Consider the following 20,610-nt stretch of genomic DNA (forward strand, 5'->3'; position numbering starts at 1 on the left):
AGTGAGCTAGGTCTCCCTTCCTCACACGTAAGGCACAAGGACAAAGCGTGAAACGATCAAAACTATAGAAAAGCAAAATTTAAAAAGTTTAAAAGTTTTTTTAAAAAGTTGAAAATCAAACCAGAACTCATAATAAAGAGACAAGGTCAGAAGAGGTGAGAGTATCGCATTGAAGGGGGCCTGCCTTGACTTAGTTTCTTAGTACTGGCAAGTTTGTGCCTCCTACTGTTGCTGCCTCCATCTCTTGGCATTCAGTTGATGCAGGAAATCAGTTTTTAGTTGCTGCCAAACTGGAACCTCACCCAGCAAAAAGTTCACAGTGCTATCCAGAACTTTGTAATAAAGCAAATCTTGAGCATCTCTTCAAATTTACTGAGCAACGAAATATCACACCAGAATTAAAGGGTGTTTCTGAAAATAGTTTGAATGTGAATCAGAGGATATTTCAGCAGATCCAATGGAGTAATTACAGGGTAGGAAGAACAAACAGACTGTAATAGATAAGTGAGACAGGCAATCATAGACAAACTGTTTACTTCCCTGCTGATGGATGAATAGAGCAAAGGGTCACCTAGGTGCGGTTTTTTATTTAACTTTTTGCTGGTAGATTTATTCTTGATGTCAGGCTTAACAGACAAGACCAGACTGAGTATTTGGTAGCAATATACTAGATATTTTTAACAACAACCAGCTCTGTGAAAGTCTTCAAACACCATCTAAAACAGTCTTTTATGGAAGGGGTAAAGATTATGTCCCGTTTATAGAAGGGAGGATGAGGCACAGGGATTTTAAGTTGACCTGTTCCATAGGCAAATTGAGCCAGGGAACAAGACCTTCCAATTCTTAATCCAGTGTTTAAGCAGTGCCAAAGCAGCTGGCTTTGCAAGGCTGTTATCAAGTGCTAGAAAAAACATTCAGCTGAAGCCCCCAGAAATTGTGAGTCTTGGAGGCATTAAGCCTTCAGTGACCAGTGACAACACAACTTGATACAGCTGTGGTGAGCCATGTCACTGCTTTTGGTTATTAATGGCCTCTTACTAGGCACAAAGTCTGAGAGAGAGAGTAGTTTTATGACTGCATTCTATGTTAACCAATGCTATGGACCCAAGCAAAAAAACAAAATTTCTTTTTTTTTTTATTTGAATGATGAAATTTTCACGTCAATTCCTTCAGGGTATCTTTGACTGATGAACTTTTAAGGTCTTGCAACTTCAAAAATGCTTAATTGCAGGACTAAGCAAGTCTATCCCTCTGCTTTCTGACAGGTATCATGTACCACCTTCCACTTGTCTTCCAACAGGAAACGCCCAACAGTTCATCACACACTTCATGGAGAAACCTAGGAATAATCAACGGTTAGCATATATTCAATAGAAAAAGCTAAGTCTGCTAGAGGCTTAAGAGGTCAGAGAAACATGAGAAACAGAAAGTATCCTGGGGCAGATGGACTGATTATGTTCTAATGAGGTAGGCCTAATTAACAGCCCTTCCTTAAAAGACAATCCAAGACAAGATTTTTCTTTTCTGCCTCTGTGTTTATCTCAAGGCTGCTTTTTTTTCTGATTTAAACTACAGAGCTTTAAAAAACAACTCTCAGGATAAAAGTATTATACTTTTAATAAAGAAAATGGCAAAATAAATTGGTTTAGCTTCATAACCCATCTCTCCTCATGTCAAAAATTATTTCTAACTGTTTCTAATTTGTCAAATGGGTCAGATGAATTAAGCGGTATTTCAGCAGAAGTTCATCTGTACTTCTTCTGATTTTTTTATCCTGTCACATAGACATGTTTTGACTTCATGTCTGTGACAACCCTGAGCAACTGATCTCACTCCAAAGCTGGCCTTCCTTCAGCAGGAGGCTGGACCAGCTGACCTCCACAAGTCCCTTCCAGCCTAAATCATTCTCTGATGCTATTCTAATCGATTGGCTACAAACCAGCCCATTCTTTCTGTTTTCATGATTTAACCAATGCTGCTGAAAAAGATGGTAAAAAGCAAGAGCTTTGAGGCTGGACAAGCCTTACTTTGTGATGGCAAAACATATTATCGTATGTTTATAATAAGAGGTATATAGAAAAAGGGATATGCTTCAAAGGGGTTTTTAACTCATGCATTCAGTTTTTTCCTGTCAAAATTTCTGCTTCACCATGAGAACTAGCACTTTTCACAAAAGCGAAAACAATACTGATTGATTCTGACATGTGATAGATTCCTGGTGGGGAGTACAGCTGGATATGTACAGCTGAATTTCAGAAAGGAGCACTGAAATTCCTCTTTTGATCATGAAGGTAAGTCTGCCTGTAGCATTGAGTGTGCAACATAATCAAAATTGTGACACAAAGACAGCTACTGTCAATAGCAGTGGTAAGAAGAGCCTGAAAATGCTGTCTCAGCACAGCTTATATTAATATTCCTGAAGTTTAATTTTCATAACCCTGTCTTTTCTGCCGCTTGAAAAACAAATGCCTATCTACCCTCTGCTACATGTACCTAAATCCCTTTTGCATGTTCTAATTTCACTACTACCACTACCAACACTGCAGGCAAAGTAATTGAAGTTTTGCAGGCAGGCAAAGTAATGAAGCAAAACGACTGTTGTTTCTAATAGTTATTAACAGCTGTATCTATGCCTATTTACTTCTTCCTCATTTCATCATCTAGGATGAAATCCTCTCTTTCATCGTCTGATGAAATCCTCCTGCTCATCCTCTAGGATGAACAGTTGCCTCTAGGCATCCTCTATAGCATTTGTTCCAACACCAATGTTTCCGTCAATTCCCTGTTCATTTACCAACCACGCAATTATTTATGGGATTCTGAGGACCATGTCTCATTACTCAGGAACCAAAAAATATGTCTTGAGAGCTCATGACAATATTAGCTTAAAACATTTACAGAGTGAAGCCCACAAATCTATTCCGTGGACTGCACAGCTCCATCTCTCTTTTCATTCCCCAGGATTTGTAAATCAGAGAGTGTTCTTAGGCTCTTTGCAAAACAGCAAAAGTGATCAAATTTCCCAGCCATGTTAAAACACAGGTGGAAATATATTTAAGAGAAAATACAGAAACTGAGAGTTGGACTGATATAAATGGTATGTGATACACTATCTTCAGAGAGCCTTCTGTAGAACATCCTACCATTAGGTGTTTGGAAAGTAGCAGAAAACATTAACTGAAATCTGAATACATCACTAGGACATCTTGCAAAGAAAAAAAAAGTGGTTTCAAGATGCATTTATAGACCAAGTAACTCCCGACAGACCTAATCTTGTTATATTACCTCTGAAACTGTTTGAAAGTCAGGTATATCAAAGTGCACCCTTGGCCAAGGTACATGCTATACCAACAGAAAAACTGCATGCAAGAACAGCAGAACAGATGGTACTTAAAAGCATTATGGATGCCTATATTCCACTTACAATACAAATCTTTGTTTTTAAGGTTTACATCTCAAAACAACAAAAAATTCAATATTACTTTGCATTGATTTATCTCTATAGAAACCAGAAGCATGACTCTTAGTGTTTAGATGGTGACGCTCACTCACCAAGCCACTGCACTGCATTTGGACAGGATCTCTTTTAGTTTTCAAACTTAGAAGTTTTAAAAGCTATGATGCAAGTAACATTTTTTAACTGCTTATTTTACATGTTCCAGTATTTTGGGTGGGGAGGGAAATAATATTTTTATTTAAATTGCATTTCTAAGTACATTTATTATCACAAAGAGTGTGAAAGTGCTTTTATCATTAAAATGCTGCCTTGGAAGAAGCCATTACTGGGGGGGAAGCAATGAAGACATTGAACTATGTTCACTTCCCCGCTCATTTCATTTTAATGCCAAAACATATCTTGTAATGCCAATGCAATATGATTCAGCACAGCAGTCAAACAAATCATCTCTTTTGGCGCTCTCCCACATTTTTTCCAGAAATATATCTTGCCTATCCAAGTGTCTAAAATAGGATTTTCCTGCCTAGCTGTTTGCCTGGAAAGGTGTTAGTATTTCCCTATCAATTTTTGGCATCTGCCAGCTTAGTCTCCCCTTTCTATACCACATGCACAATGTCTTCAGGCATTTGTCTCCTTCATTTGCAGGCTGAATGAAACCACTGGGTTAGGAATTTTGTGAATGTTACCATCACAAAATTAATTCACTGTTTAAAAACTGTGGCTGCTATAACAGACCTACGTTTTCCTGTTCCGAGGAACACTTTGTACTGCATGTAGTCTCATACATTCCAGCTGCTGCTTGTATACAATGTCTTTATATTTGTTTCCAACCTTCAATCCTTTTCTTCTTCTCACTTTCACCACATTAAATTTCCTATGTGCATTTTGATTCTTTTTCAGCCAAGCAATAAGCCACAGCAGTGTGGAACTCTTGGCTTCTGATGCTTGCCAGAAGGTGTTAGGAGGTATGCAGCCAACATAATGCTCAGTCTGATCCATTTTTGAAAAAGGATTCAAAAATTCAAACTGACAGTTCAGAATACAAACAAAAGCTTGAGGTTTTGACATTGCTATGACAAAAAAAAGTGTGCTTAAGGAAAGCAAGTACTTACAAAGGTGTCAAGTAGATGACCAAATGAAATGTTAGCTTTTAGGTAGCAAAGAGACTCTGTATATAGTGACTGACATTAAAGTAGGGACAGAATTAGCAGAACTATCCATCAGCAATACTATATGACTCACTGAAAGACATTTAAAACCACTTATGTGACTCACATGGGGAGGAAAGACAGAGCAAAAGGGGAAGAATAGTGTACGGTGGGAATGTCCATTATGCCAAGACACTATGGGACTCTTCAACAGCAGCCTCCATCGCTACACTTGCGAGGTGACAATTCTGTCGCACAGTACAGGTGGAGTAACATCACCTTCTAAAAGTACTGTCTTTTCTTCTGAGGCTAACCTAACAAAAAAATTTAAGCACCACAAAGTTACTCGGGTTTATAGAATACACTGTCCAGAAATGCAGATATTTCCTTTACAGCAACTTCTGAAATAATTGCTTCTCAGCAGCAACAATGAATGACACAATATCAGCAAGACCAAAACAGAGCTCCATGAAGGGCTCACCTAAAGAGATGTGGGGGACCCTGGGCTAAAGGAAAAGTTAAGCAGCAATGTTTTCATATTTCTTGGATGCAGGAGAAAAGGAGAAGACTGGGGAAGCTCTCTGTGGGGATGGAACTCCCCATATCCTTCCTACAAATGTGCATGAGAAGTGTGAAGAAGACCACATGCCTAGGCCATGGAAGAAGACCAACAGAGGAAAGGAGGGAAGAAGAAACATTCATACAGACTTGTGCTGTATGCTGTGTATATAGCATTACCCTGTGTATAGCTGGGTGTTTTTAAGGTGAACAAGGGAATAGTAGGGACAATTCCCCGATTCCCATCGATACGAAAGAAATCAGGTTGATAGAAGTGTTGCACCCCCACAATGGCAACATGTTTTGACTTGTCATCAATCTAGGCAATGTTTTCAGCTATCAACAGAGGGTTCAGTTCATTGCCATCCAAGAATGATTAACTTTCTGGAAGGTATCATATTGCATTGAGACAATATAGGGAATTCATATCCCCATGGAAGCACTTAAAAAACTGGCCTATTTCTATAAGTTTATTAGCAATGTAATACTACTTGCTACCCTTTTTACATTATCTGACAAAACATTTTTACATATTTACTTCCAGTGAAAAATGCAGAACAGATGTGGTTCCTGTTTAAGTAGGAATTATGTTATTTACTGTTTAATGGAGCCAACAAGTATAAGGAGCTTCTAGAATATAATTTTTGTCATGGTCTATATTATCCTACATCAAACAGCAGGGCAACCTCTCACTTTCCCTTGCTGTTTTGTACATTTTACCAGTTATTCATAAGGTCAGTGGTTGACTAAGAATCAATTTGTTTAAACAAGGCAAACAAAAAAATATAAATGTTTCTGTTTAATGCTTACACTGCTAACTTTCCATCAAATTGCAAGGGTTGGATAAAAAAATGTTTTCCATGACTCTGAGCTTGTTACAGAAGTCAATCCACCACTTACTTCTAGAAAGCATTCATTTATGCCTCTCTGTTGAAGAGATGCTTAAACTTTAAACAAGCAAGCTTGTTCCCAGGATCACTCCTGCTTAGAGACTTGGTAGTGGTCATTTAGAAACTTGAAACAGACACTCATATTTTATAAAGTATTATAAATACTGCAAAAGATGAAAGTCTTAACAGATTAAAATCAATGGTTATGCATCCCTTTCAATAATTTAGAAACATAATAGCATGTCAAAGACTATGATTATACCACCACAGATCCTCCTCACTAAGGCAGAACACCAGGCCGAGAATTGGCTTCACAGCAGCATCAAAGAAAATCAGCCTCAAAGAGACTGCTGGAAGAGATCATCTGGTCCATTTCTGTGCCTGGAGGCACAAGCAACTGTGTGTTGATTGTTCCTGACAGATATTTGTTCAACGTGTTCTTGAACCCCCCAGTGACAGAGATTTCAGTGTGTCCCTAAGACAAGCTTTTTTACTGTGGTCAAAAACATTCCCTCTCTTGGGAATAAGAAAAGCAACGCACAGATAATTTGGAGTAACTAAAATAAACTGTAAAATTTCAGTGTGCTGTGCCACCTACTCCAGGAAGGAGAAAGGGGTGAAGCAGGAAGAAATGATGATACAGCAGTGTGTGGTTTAGATTCATATCCTACCAGGAGCCTCTACAACTGAACAACACCGGCATGAATGAAGTATAAGTTAAGAACCAGTATTTATTTTCATACAAATGTGGTTAACTTCTACAAGGTCAGTGAACACCCAAGACAGTTCAGCTCCTCTTGAAGCATGCCTCCTCTAAGAAAATACCATCCTGGGACACAAGTGTGAGAGTAGAGGTCATTGGTTTGAGAAAGAGCCACCAGGAAGTGTAAAGAGAGGCAAGGTGGGTCCAACTTCCACCCAGGTCCTCATGGAAACTGTTCTTTGATGAGCCAGAGGAATGGATTAGGAAACCTGTGAAGAGCAGTGCCAAGGAATTGGGCCAGACAGAGACCACCCAAAAAGCAGAAAAGACTCTGAGAACAGGGACTGGAATTAGGGAAAACAATTTGGCAACTGAAGATAACCAGAATGTTCAGTGTGGGGCTGGCAACCACTGCTCATCCAGGAAAAGATGGAGGAAAAGCCAAGACAACAGCTGAAACCCTGAAAGACAGAGGACTAGAAGCCCATATGAAGGGCCAGAGGAACCATGTGCTTGTTTTGAAAGAGCTTGATAAATGATGTCCCAGCAGAGTAAGATTATTTTAAAAACCTCTAACTATGAGTTCCTTTGATAGGCACCCATGAAATAAAATGAAGTCTGCGGTCACTGTATTATTTAGATACAGCCTTCAAGATATTATCCTGCAAGAACTTAATTCAAAAAATTCTTATGTGATATGTCTCTTTGAAACCACCTACGGAGAAATCATGCTATATTTTCTCGATAATATCTGTAAATAAAATCTCTTATAACCTGCATGTAAGTGTAGCAGACAAACATTTAAGCAATTAACAGTTGCATTTAAAATTGAATTCGCTTATTTACAAAACAAAATCCCACAGAACTCATATACAAAAGCATTAAAATGGTGAGGGGAGAGGGGATTGACACTTACCCTGCTCATCCAATTACAAAATCTTAATCTCATTGTGACTTTCCAAATCAGCAGACCATTTAATAAAACTTGGGATAGTTCTGTCAGTGTAACCGATTCCTTAATTAATACAGCAGAGTCTAACTCTTTGAAAGATTTGGTTTCATTTATCAGAATGTTTTCACACACAAGTCTCATTTTCTGCCAGTCTGGCGAAAAATTATTTTGGTAAATGTCCTGTCAAACCACTGCTGAGTAACATGTAACTCTTTAAAGTAGTATGATACACAGAAGAAAAACAAAACAGAAAATCATGTAAAATGTTGTCAATCTTAAAAGCATTCTAAACTTTGGAGATTTCATTATTGTTATTATTGTTTTACCATTACCATTTGCAGGTAAATGACAGGGTCTGTATGATGCTGTTGTACTTTTGTCTGCTATTAACTGGACATTCTGATCAAACAAGGGAAGGAAATGTTGTGAGATCAATTCTCTGTTGGCATAACTGTATTGATTTCATTAGACTTATGTCAGCAGAAAACATAGGCTTCTGTTTAGATTTAAAAAAAAAAGCCACACCATTTGCTGTTACTAAAACATTTTTTTAACCTGAACAGTAGAGATGAGCTACAGGATCCACTCCTAAATCTAACAAACACAAATCTGTCACATACATACACAAAGCTAGTAGGAAGTTAAGCATTATACATCTTGAAAAGACCTTGCACAATTATTTTTTATTGTGATACACAAATTTATGCCACAGTTCACGCAGACTGTAGGCAAACCCACATAAATGGAGAGTAGTTGTATTCAATTGCAATTGCTCCTACATTCTCAATTCCTATCTAGAGAAACTGCCCTTTCTGGAGGTGATGGGCAATTTTCTTTCAGTGATAGCTGGCACCTGGATTTCTTCCTAAGCACAGACTGGGAGTTGTGCTTCATTACACTTGCTGTGGTTGTGATGAGGATTATCTGTGGCTTGAAACAGAAGGAAGAATGAAATGAAATTCTTTCAAAAGATAGTCATTAGAAGTACCAGTCCTACAACAGTACTCCAATGAAGTGCTTCAAGACCATTTTCTGATTTTAAATACATTTCTTACTGGTTATCTGCTTCCCACAGAATTTACCTGACTACAAAGGTGCCCAACAAAAAGCTAAGTAAATCTGTAATACTGACTTCTGTGATTCTGTAACAGAAGGCCTCAGCCTTATCACTGCAAGTCAGACTACAGTTGTACAATTAATTCATTGCTGCTATTCTTTCTTAAACTGCTTTCAAGCAGTTTAAAAACTGCTTGAGAAAGAACCAAGTCAGTGCAGCTCATTAGTGTAAAAGTGCAGTATGTTCCGAGAGACCGCATAAGTGGTTTTTCACATGTAAAGCATATAGGGATTAAAAGGCACAATCCTGCAAAAGCGCTCAGGAGAACCACACTGCAACATGTTCTTATATGGCTTTTTGTCATGGCATCACCACTGTTCAGCACGATTTGGACCTTCTGCAAGTATGCTCATAAGATGAAATTGATTGTCCTTCTCCATTTCGGTTCTTCCCTGTTCCTGAAGTGAGAAGTCAGAACTTCTCCAGTAATCCTTCAAAGCGTGACTTTACAAACCACCATTTTGAGGACTGTTCTCTGGAACACAGTCTACCAGGCATGTCACTGCACCTGCAGTTGTCAACATTTCTTTATAATCTTTTCATGGTAAGCTTAAAAGAATAAACTTAAAACCTTCTTTCTGTTTAAAAGCCTATCATTCTGGAATAGCTTCGAAAATGGTTACTCTTAGCTTGATTAATCAAAGTTATTTCAGAATACTCTGAATGAGCAAACTGTTTGTCTGACCGATTCTCTGCGGGATTGACTTGCTACAAATTCACCTCCTTATTTATAGGTGGATATAGGTGGAACACTTTTAAGCTGGAAACACACTGGCTGGTTTCATAAATCAAAGCTGCTCTCACTTGGATAATGACACATAGGAATCAACAATTCAGTAGTATGTAATGCACAGATGGTTCTTTGGAAAAGGAATGCATGACTACTATTTGTATGAAATAGTATTTTTAGCAACTAAACATGAAAGAAAAATGGGGTTTTGACACAGCCTTAACTGATAATTTTCATACTATCACATTTTATTCTTGCACCTGATGGGGACTTAGTGGTTTGAGAGTCCCTGAGCGGGCCTCAGATACTTGGGCTCTCTTCTGAGTCTCACCATCAGTCTAAGATGACCAGGAGGCATATTTTTGATGTCTGACCCTCAGCTTCCCTTCTCTTCAATATCAGAAGAAAAATATATACCTTCTAGTAATTTTTTGCAAGAACTGCAAAGAAAGGTGTACATCAGAGCTGGATGCTGTGATCGTTACAGTCCAGCGCTATATACCAGACATGTTCACACCATCTGAAGTGGGGCTTGCATTCTTTTCTGGAGGGGAGAAATCTATCCTGCTTGCATAAGCATGGCACTACCAACTGATTTTACCATCAGCTTATGGTCCCTAAGAATCCAATAAACCCTGTTCAGAGGGAAAGAGAGGTTACAGCTGAGTGTCTCAAAGATTCCCCAAAGTAAACAAGATAATCACCATGCGGCTATATGAGAAAGAAAAGGAAAGTGGTTAAATTTCAGCTTCTGGACTACACCTTTGGAAAACAGGTTATTCAGAACAGAAATGTATTTTAGATATCCAGATTTGTTACTAGTTTAAAAGTCACAGGAATTTCTCCCAGGATGAGTCAAAAATTGTATAGGTGTACAACTGAAAAGACAAAGAAAATCCCTCAACTAATTTTTTTTTTTTTTTAGAGCACATACTCACCAGGACATACAGACATAAAAATGGATTGGATTATGTAAGTTTACCTCTTGTTCACAGACAAATGCCATTCATTATTCACCTCTAAAAGAAATGCCTGTATCTTCATTTGCTGAAAAGCCATTCAAGCCATATACCAGCTTTACTTGTATCCAAGAATTTCTGAAGGGGAAAGGACAGACAAGAAATGAGTCTGGGTGTTTCAGCAAGTGGAGAGGAAGAGGGTTTTTCTTAAGATGAGGGGCTTCTGGCTTCTGAGACTCAATCAGCTTGCACCACTGAGTTTAGCAAATATGCAGTTACCTTCTGCAAAATAGTTTAAAACACTTGGAGTGAGGAAATAGGGCATGAAGAAATCTGTTACATGACAACAAACTGCTTTGCCATACGTGTTCCCAGCATTTCAGACAAATGAAGGGACTAAGGTAAATGATTAACATTTATATCTTGCTTTAAATATGTTATCAAGTTTGTAGACTAAACCATTTCAAATGTCAGGAAGCAACCATTTCCCTCCTGTCATTGAAGCATAAGTCCACTGGAGAAAACCATAATGAATACAAAATTAAAAGATGTATCATGGTGCAAATGCACAGGACTTCACTAGAGGTAGAGAGTCAGATTTAGTATTTAACTGTCAGCCACGCAACTTCAAGATTTAAATAACTTTACTTTAATATATCCTTTTAATTAAATAGGAAATTATATGCAAAACAGGATAAATACTTAAGAAGAGCTGGTTTTGCATTCAGTAGCCTCTAGCTGTGGATCATGAAAGCTAACATCCCCAATATTTAAAATGACTGACACCACCTGGTTTAAAAGACTGAACTGGAGCTGCTGGAAGCAGAGGACTGAAAAAAGCATGACTGAGGAAGGTGAACTGTGGCAGTCTGTTTGGGGCATGGGAGGATTCTCCCGCAGCCCGCTCGCGCCTCTCCGCTTCCCCAGCATTGCCCCCAGGAACACAATACTGTGCCCAGGTGCTCCAGATACAACATCTGCTGCTGCATGCTACTGCCAAGGCAATAGTGTTTGGCTGTAACATTTTCCAAATCACAAAGTTATTACTCAGTTCACTCCTGCCAGTGTCAGAGTTGGCACTCCCAGACACTTTCCCCATAAAATGCTCCAGATATGCCTCCAAAGACTGTGACTGCCACTCTTTAGGCCACTGGCAAGAAAATGCCCCACATTATATCACTGCTGCTACTCAGGTGGACAGGTGGAAGGGTGAAGCAGGTCTTAGGAACGTTAGGAATGTAATTGCTCTTTTAAGAAATGGGACAGGTGCAACTACAATCAAACTGTCTTGAATCTTTATTCCTCTTCATATGAGAATCTGATCACTTAACTGCTTGAGTTGGTGTTCCAGCCCACTCCCAACTCACAAACCCCTATCTGCAAAAAAAGGCTCACTCCATCACTAGGAAAGGAAGCTTTTAAATAGCCTTTTAAAATACTGTTTAAAAGAACATTTTTTCATTACGTACTCAGACTTAGAACAGAGGAGTAGAGGAAAACATACCTCACTGGGTCTGGATACGTGTCTTTTCAGCCTAGAATTACTGCTATGAGCAGGGCTTGCAAGTGGTTTGGGCCAAAACAATCCTCTCTTTCTAGGGAAAAGTAAAAAACTTCAAAGAAATCTACAAAAAACCCCTCAAATAAACCCCCTCAAATTCCAGCTCCTTCACCTTTGCCTTGTTCTTCATAGTCCTTCCAGCTCCAAAGGAAATTTGACGGCAGCAATACAACTGTGGTACACCACAAAGTAACGTGGCCTCCCTCCACCACCATATACCCCAGTTAAAACACTGGTAAGTTCCAGTACCACATACATACTTCGGGGTATTTCTTTGCATGGAAGCCAAGCACCAGTCCTTTTTAGGCACAAAGCGCCCTTTTTCCTGGGACAGCACTACCAATGTGTTCTTTCCTCCTAAAAAAGCTCATGGAAACTTTTTAAATTGTTCCTTGCCAGGACAAACTACCTGGGAACACCTACACTGAAAGGTCTACAGTCCAGTTGCAGAAGTGATGGATGGTTTGAAGCCCTTTACAGGATGAGCTATCAACAATAAAACTTAAGTAAGGATAGAAAATCTTACCAAGCCAGTCAGTTTGTCTGACAAAGGCTGTCATAAGAACACTTACTGAAACCCATCCACTGATGAAGCAGGTCAGATCATTAATACACTCTTCTTTAACATTAAGTACACCACCTATTTTCTATCATCCATATCTTTTCCATATTAATGATAACGAAACAGAAACTTTTATAAAAGGACTCAGTCTGTGAAAGCCATTTTGTCATAAAGGGCATGCTTTCAAATAAATAGAAAAATACATCAGTTCATTATCAGCCTGCGAATAGCATAAAAATTCAAACCCACTTCAGAACACTTATTTACATTGTCAAAACTTGCGCAAGGGTTTGCTTTTTCTCTGCAACAGATAAGCTTGTCACCCCAGTCTAAAGAAGGGCAAAAGATGAAGGAAATGCTGCTCTCCCCCTGCTTTGCTGTTGGTGATGGCCTGAGGGGCTACGTTCCAGCTCTGCTAGGTGCTGCAAAAAGCCTCTCCTTCCACATGCCCTGTGTACTCACTTTTAGTTTTTAAACTAGCACATTATTTTCCACGAGTAGTACCTGCAGATAAAGGTGCTCAAAATGAGGGCTAGGCATTTAGCTACAAATCATTTAATAAGATACTTTTAAAATGCTTCCCTTCCAGTAACCTCCTTCACAGTGTCTCTCTCTGAGCTTCTTCCTTGTGCCTTGCTCACCACTGCTATGAAAGTACATGCTGCATTTGGAGCTACAGCAATTGTAGAGGTATCAAAGGCTGCTTGAGTTTACCTAGATCAGGTACCAACAGCATGAAGCTGAGAATAATACAGGCTTTAGCTTGTGCTTTGTGAGTCTGCTGGGACCTCGTGCACTTAGCAAGGCAATGAGCCCGCAATGAGGTCTATGCTATCACAATTTCACTTCTACTAGAATCTGGGGGACCTGTTTTGAGATGAATATGCAGGCTATTATCACACCTACAAACCCCTGCTCCAGGAGGAAATGTCACTTAAGCCAAGTTCTGAAATCCAGCCTAAAGCAAACCCGGTCAGAAAAGAACTGCAACCTCCATTTTCATCAGTAGCCTCCTGCCCTATTTTTAACTTGGTCTTTTTAGGAGGCTCTGTCTCCAGTAACCGCATGTGCCACAGCTGAATCTTCACAAACGTGGCCTCTGACAGAGAAGAGGCTTACACCTGTTCTCAAAATCCAGAGCTTTGAGTTTCCCTTTGGATCAAATGGCAATCAATGCAGGTCACAGACTGGCTTTTCTTCACACTTTTAGCAAGAAATGCTGTTCAATGAAAAATCAGCATGTCAGACCTCCCTTCAGTGCAAATACAAAGGTACAGTTGTTAGAGCACTTCCAACTCAACTAAGATAGCTCTGCCTAAAAACACTATTCAGCCTTTGTGCAAAGAGCAGTCCTCAGCAGAAAAAGGTTCTCCAAATTCCATTCTCAATTTCCTAACTCTCTCCAACTGATATATAGGGCCATATATCCAATAAACTCACATGGATGCATAACTACGCATTACATCAATACTTTAATTCGGATTTATCTTGTATTTCTACATCCAATCCTTGTTGATTTAATTTTTCACTTGTGTTCCCTGCATAGTTTAAAGCCTTACAGAGTGGAAAATAATGGCACTGATACATTTCTGTCCTTCACATAACTATGATAACACTTCTGGCTGTGAAAACCTACGACTAACACTGCCATTACATTGCTGAACTAGTCTTAAAATAGGTACAGCACTTACAGCAGCTACAGCTTTGGAGAAAGAAACAGAAAAATCTTTCACTGGCCTGAACAGCGGCAACAAAAGCTCCCCAGCAACTGCTTATGGCAGTGGTAAATCACACAGTGCCACTATTATTCAGTAGGTGTAAAAGGTATTTCAGTTTGGAAAAAAAATTGTTTATAAAATCTTAGTAACTATGGAAAAACAAAGGCAATTAATATAGTTCTGAGCAAAGAGAAACCTTCTTCATATGTCGCTCTCTATGCTGTCACCAAATCGTATCTGCCCCTTGACCTCACCACCAATGAGCAGTGCAATCATACTGTCTCATGTCCCAGCTGGCAATTTCCATGGTCCATTCTCTAGAAACATCTAGTGTTCCCACTCCAGTTGGCCATGGAAGTCTACACTTAGTTTACTTTTTCTATCTTCATTAATGACAGACACAGTAAAAAAGATCAACTACAAAAAAAAAAAAAAATCACTAAAATTGATTTTCCTCTATAGTGCAAAACCACAGAAAAATAGGTATCAAGCAGCGATGTGATAGGAATTAGTGCCGCATTCCACTGTCCTTTGCACACAACACAGGCTCCACTTATGCTAAGAAAGCCTGGGGCAATATGAAACTGTCTGAGGTCAGCACTACTATTTGCAAATAAACAGCAACAAATATATTGTCTGCTTTGAATGAAGCATAAATCCTTTGGGGTTTTGATTCAGTGTTTGATTCAGTCTTCCTCCTCTTAGCTCATCTCCTTGAAGACCAGCAGCAAATGACAAAATAAAGATGTCACTAACATTGCAAAGAGAATGACAGTATTGGGACTCGACTCTACACTCTATGATACGGCAGGAAGATAAAAAGGCCGCTGAGGACGACAGGAGACTCAGTGACTCGGACTACAGCACTTCATTTCTCTCTCCTTCTTTGTTTCTGACTTCATGAGAGATCACCTATTGCTTTATCAATCTCAGTGGGATAAAAGGCAAAAAAATGACCAGAATTCCCTCTAAAGCACCTGGAAACATCATGGAAGGGAAACACAGCAGAGAAGTCTCAAGGGAGAGTAAAAGGACAGAGACATTTGCATCTGCTCTGCTTCGTTACTCAGAGCATAATCTCTTTCCCATTGCTTATATAAGGTGATAAGAAAAAGCAAATCATAAACAGATGGACATCTTCTCTATCTTCAGGCCTTCGCTCTTCAGAATATGGGTGTCCAACAACAGTCCAGAAGGTGGATCTGACCCAGAAAGTGCCTTGAAGATAATGAGCTGCATATTGAGCAACTAAGTATTTTGTTTAGCTTGGGACAGGAGAGGGAAGCGGAGGTATGTCTGAACTGACTGGCAAGGAAACACAGTTATCTTTGGCACTCGTGACTCAAACAACTCTGCCTGTCCAACTCTGAATATGAACATCACCGGTGATTAGACATCAGTCACTTGAAAAAGACATCACTCTGGCAGCTTGAAAAGTAGCTTGTTTGAAACAGCATTAATCTCAGATGCCATGGCTCTCTAGAGGAATATTCAATTAGGGTCTAGAAGTTCTGCATGTGGTACCAGTCAGCAGTTATTCTTGTTGTACTCATCAGGAGAGACCCGCAATGACATAGGACAGCAAATATCAAAATAAAAATAGGAAAAAGAAAAAAAAAAAGCAGGAAACAGGAATTGAACTGCAGTAAGACATTTTGGCTGTTCACCTAGAGTAAACCCAATTTCATCATCGAGTCAAAAAATGTGCTCAAAAATGCGAAGAAAGGGAAGTATGTCATACATGGGAAATCAGCTTGGTGGCGTAATGTTAAGAAACATCAGAAGATGCAGGACACTGAATGGTTGGGGGGGGTTGTTATTCAGACAACATAAGGACCAGTCTCCTGCCAGTTATACTGGATCTGACCATCTTTTCTATGCTCCCCTCCTCCCATATGCACACAACTTAAAGTTAAGTGACTAAAAACGTGGGGGAGGAATGAAGAGAGCAGCAAGCACAGCCTGAAAGGAGGAGTTTCACCGCCCAGATGCAGACCCCTGTCCCAGCCCTGAAGGAGTTACCCAGGGCCACTCTCCTGCAGTGCTGGGCAGCCCTGGACAAAGTCAGCTGGACTTTCAGCACCATTGTCAAAAAAACAAACCAAACAAGCAAAACCCCTAGGCCCTTCACAGATGTTTCCCTCCCCCTGAGTTTGTACTGAATTTTTTACTACTTTTTTTCCAGAAGAGTGACTTTAAATTATTTGATATCTCAGTGCTAACGTGGTTTCAATACTCCAGCTACAAAAAGTGAGAACTACAAAAATTTTTTCTTTAAAAAAACGTTTAATCACTTAGCATTCACATCTTTGAACTGCTGCATGAAGTGCTACACAAAAGCTAAATATTGTTAGAAATCTCTTGCTTTTGTTTACCCTGTCAGCACTCCTTTCCGCCAAAGCACTGACAAAACTTGCAGCCACTGCTCGTGACATTACCAGGAACATAACAGTGGAGTTTGTAGCAGAATAGTAAAATTGAAGGAGCTTTCACTTTCCCTGCATACAATTACTCCAGCAACAACAGCAAGCATATTGAAATCACACCACCAATCAGAAAATTCACGTTTGGGACAGCAAAGCACCGAAATGATCAGCTGACCCCCGATATTTCTTATGTAACTGGACTTAAGACTGCTAACTACAGAGTCTATAAATCCAGTTTCTCCACAAAACTCAAAAGTCATAGTGCCAAATACAAATATTTTTCTCATAATCCCATCCTTGATCTTTTCATGTTATTATTGGACTTCTTATTCTTAGCTACATTGTTGCTAAAATAAGTTGCTCTTTTTTTCCTACAAAATTTGCCAACCCCCCTGCTGGAATGCATTTGTATTGTCCTCTTACTAGGAGAATTCCTGTAACATTCCCATTGACCTAATTGCAGTTTTTGGCCTGAAAAGATGACACGTTTGTGTGAATCTGGTAAAGCTGTTGAAGCAGGGATACTAGAAATGAAGTACCCTTCTGGCCCCTTTCATCAAGCTCCAGGCTGAATCCCCTTAGGAATGTGATAGCATTTCTCCTCCCTGCTTTTTTTCTAAAACCTTATTCTAAGCTGCTTAAAAAAAAAAAAAAAGGCCCAAAATCTGACTGAAATAGCCCAGAAACTTAAGTAAAGACAGCTGGAAGATGAAAGAGTGATAATGTTTAGATGCAAACCAAGCAACATGTTCCAACAACTGGCAGGGACTAAATTCTGTCCCAGAAATGTATCTTATTTCATCTGTCATTAAAGAATACAGTGTCAGTGGGGAAATCTCATAAACCACAATACAATTACATTGTTATAAGTCTCTATTTGGAAAGCATTATCATTACTTAGAGAAAAACAGAGTTTTCATATTTATACGCCCTCAGTGTGGTACCTGTTACAGTGAACCTTCTTCCTCATAGCAGGAGAAGAAAAAAAAAAAGACGAGACAAAATTGATTGTTCAGAGATAATTTAAAGCCTTGGTAGATACCATATGCCATCATTAGGCAAGCAGTTCAAAGGCAGCAATATTATATGAAAAACACAAGCAATATTGTGTCCTGTATTAGATTCAAAACGCAGTTTGCAGAGCCTCCAACCCAAAGCAACTCCTGCTTTTGCCCCTGCTGCCAGTGAATCTCGCTCTGGGCAAAGTCCCATTTAATGGCAGACAGTGCCTTTGACTTGTATCCTTTAATCTGGTGAAATCCTTGGATGTGCCCACAATCCCATTTAGAGTCATGGTTCAGGGACACACAGATAACTGTGTCTCTACTGAATCAGCATGCTGTGTTCCCAACATATTTCTGGTTATAATATATTCTCTTAATCTTCTAAGCTTGTGTCACCATAGCGGCTTCCTTACCTGCGCAGATCTTCCCATCATAGATCTCGCACACCCAGTCGTGGCACTCGCAGAGCGGACCGTAGTATTTGCCGGACTCGGTCACCTGGCAGATGCAGACTCCACACTCACATCTGCCTCTGTCACTGCACAGCTTCCCCCCTGGGACGCGGCACCTGAGCTCCGACTCACTCCGGGACAGGCGGCACGAAGGAGGACTACCCAAACCGCTCCTGCGGAGGACAGCAAAGAGAACAAGCTGTGGTCAATGCCAGTGGCTGCAGCTCAGAGCCGATGAGAGCTTGGTTCATGGGAAGCCACCCTCCTGCCACGGCTTTAGCTGATCCCCAGAATATTGTTTTTAATGCCACCACTTTAGTTATGGTTGTAAACTATTACTTGCCTCAAATCACCCAGTTTTCTTCTCTTTCATCACAAATCTCATTGCTACCTGCAGGAATGCTTATATTGTATTTTACTTTTACCTTGTTAACTGCATTAGGCTCATCCTCTTTTTCATTATGCATATCTGGTATAGATGCATATACATGTATAGTTTGACTATCTATCATGAAACATTTTGATCTGAATTATTCCAAATGGTTTAGAAAAGATGTATACATCCAAACATCTAGGTAGCATAACAGGAATATATGATACCAAAAAGCAAACCTAGGGTTGATTCTAAAATACATTTGCCAAAGTAATCCTTCTGGTTGTCAGATATATAAGATACATGCTTCCATTGGAAAAGGAAACCGAAGTAATCGCTGCTTTCCATGCAATAGTGTAGTTTGTGGCAGTGGTTTTAGTAAAGTCAGCAGAATCTGGATGCTAGATCTGAAGATTTGCAGCTCTGCCATGCAATTGTACCATGCACTGGAGCACACAGAGATCAGGACTTTCAGGACATACACAGGGAAAATCACACATTGCTTCATCAGGAGCTGGACTGTAGGTAAAAAGAACAAAGGACTGGCCAAGCTAAAAATAGGCGCTAGGGAATACTGAGGCCTCAGGTCACTAGTATCCACACTTCTCAGACACTAGATTTTGCAGGCTCTGGAGCAGAGGAGCTGCTGGCCCTAAGAGCAGGCAGGTGCCGGGCCTGGTGGAGGGGAAGAGCAAAGGGCAGTGTGCCTCGCTGTGCTGCTGCACCGAAGAGCAGCAACACGCAGGGGTTTGTGGTTAGGCGCCTGCTCCGCTCAGGCAGCAGAATTTAGAGATTCGGGTGTAAAGAGTCATCACTATCCAACTCTTCTCCCTTCACCACTTTAAAGATCTGCATCTCAGGCATGAAATACATCATTGCAACAAACCCCCGCAGCGTACACACCACCTATTTAGGTTCCCAGCGACCCAGAGCACTTCCCTCAGTGTCACTTCAGCAGGCAGAAGAGCTGGCAAACCACTCCGCTGCTCCCTCCGCAACCCCAGCCTCCACGCTCCTGACATCTCGTAAATCAGTCGCAACCCCCCAGGAGGCTTCAGAGCCATACTTACCGCAGGGCCGGGGGGCTGGCCGGTGGTGCGGGGTGACCGGCTGGCAGCGAGGTGACCAGCAGCAGCACCACCAGCCCCGGCAGCCCCTGCGTGTACATGGTGCGCGCTGCGCTACACCGCACCTGGAGCACTCCCGCAGACAGCCGGCCGGACCGACGGCCGGACAGACCCGCCGGGCGTGCAGAGAGCTGTGAGCTGGACAAGCCCAGCTCTAGGGCTGCTCCCCCCGTGCTGCAGTGGCTCTGATTAGCTGCCTGGGAGCGGGATTTGGGCAGCGCTCTGGGAGGGATGCCGGTGCCAAACCCCAAAGTTTACAGTCTAGGCAGGGAAGTAATTAGAAACAGTTGCGGAGCCAGATGGTTTATTTTGATGTTTTAAAAGCGGCCTGTTCACAGATGTGAACGAACCGTCTCATTCTCAAAGTGCAGGCACCGTAAATATTTGAGGTATGTGTATCCCCCCGTCCTTTGACGGATGGCTGCTTGGGATAATCTGTGTAACGTGGTGGGGGAAATGTGCACGGCTGAGGACGCGGGACTAGTGCTCGCCAGCTGCAGCATCCCTGCCTGGCTGCTGGAGCACGTCCCTCCCGCCTGCCTCCCCAGGTCCCTCCGTCCCCAAGGTTACCTGCTCACAGCATTGCACTGTGCGACACCGCGGGCTGCCGACCTACGCCAGCCCAAGTGACTGCAAATTAAAAAATATTATTACTTAGCCGTTTCCCAAGGCCTCATTAAAACGCCCAGTACAATACTTCATCAGAGCAGTGGGAGATTTTGGAAGTGCTTTAAAACTAAGCTAAAATGAGGGATAGTCTCTCCAAATGAATCAAATTTGGCAGGAATGGCCACGTGCATTTCTTTATGCTAAGGAAAAGTTGTAACACTTTTTGATCCCCCTGGTTGTCCTGGAAAATTGCTGACCAACTGA

The 20,610-nt window shown here is 40.8% G+C and overlaps 1 protein-coding gene across 1 annotated transcript in view; it reads right to left on the reverse strand.

The window, feature by feature from the left end:
* Positions 1-19,778, reverse strand: part of ITGBL1 (integrin subunit beta like 1) — a 145,838-nt gene extending 126,060 nt beyond the window's left edge. The window contains exons 1-2 of the mRNA XM_072853727.1: positions 19,681-19,778; positions 18,199-18,410 (exon numbers count right to left, since the gene is read on the reverse strand). Of these exons, the coding sequence (XP_072709828.1) occupies positions 18,199-18,410; positions 19,681-19,778 (310 nt within the window). The remainder of the gene's footprint in view (positions 1-18,198; positions 18,411-19,680) is intronic.
* Positions 19,779-20,610: the final 832 nt, after the last annotated feature.

Source organism: Ciconia boyciana, chromosome 1, assembly GCF_034638445.1.
Source record: "Ciconia boyciana chromosome 1, ASM3463844v1, whole genome shotgun sequence".
Classification (NCBI taxonomy): Eukaryota; Metazoa; Chordata; class Aves; order Ciconiiformes; family Ciconiidae; genus Ciconia; species Ciconia boyciana.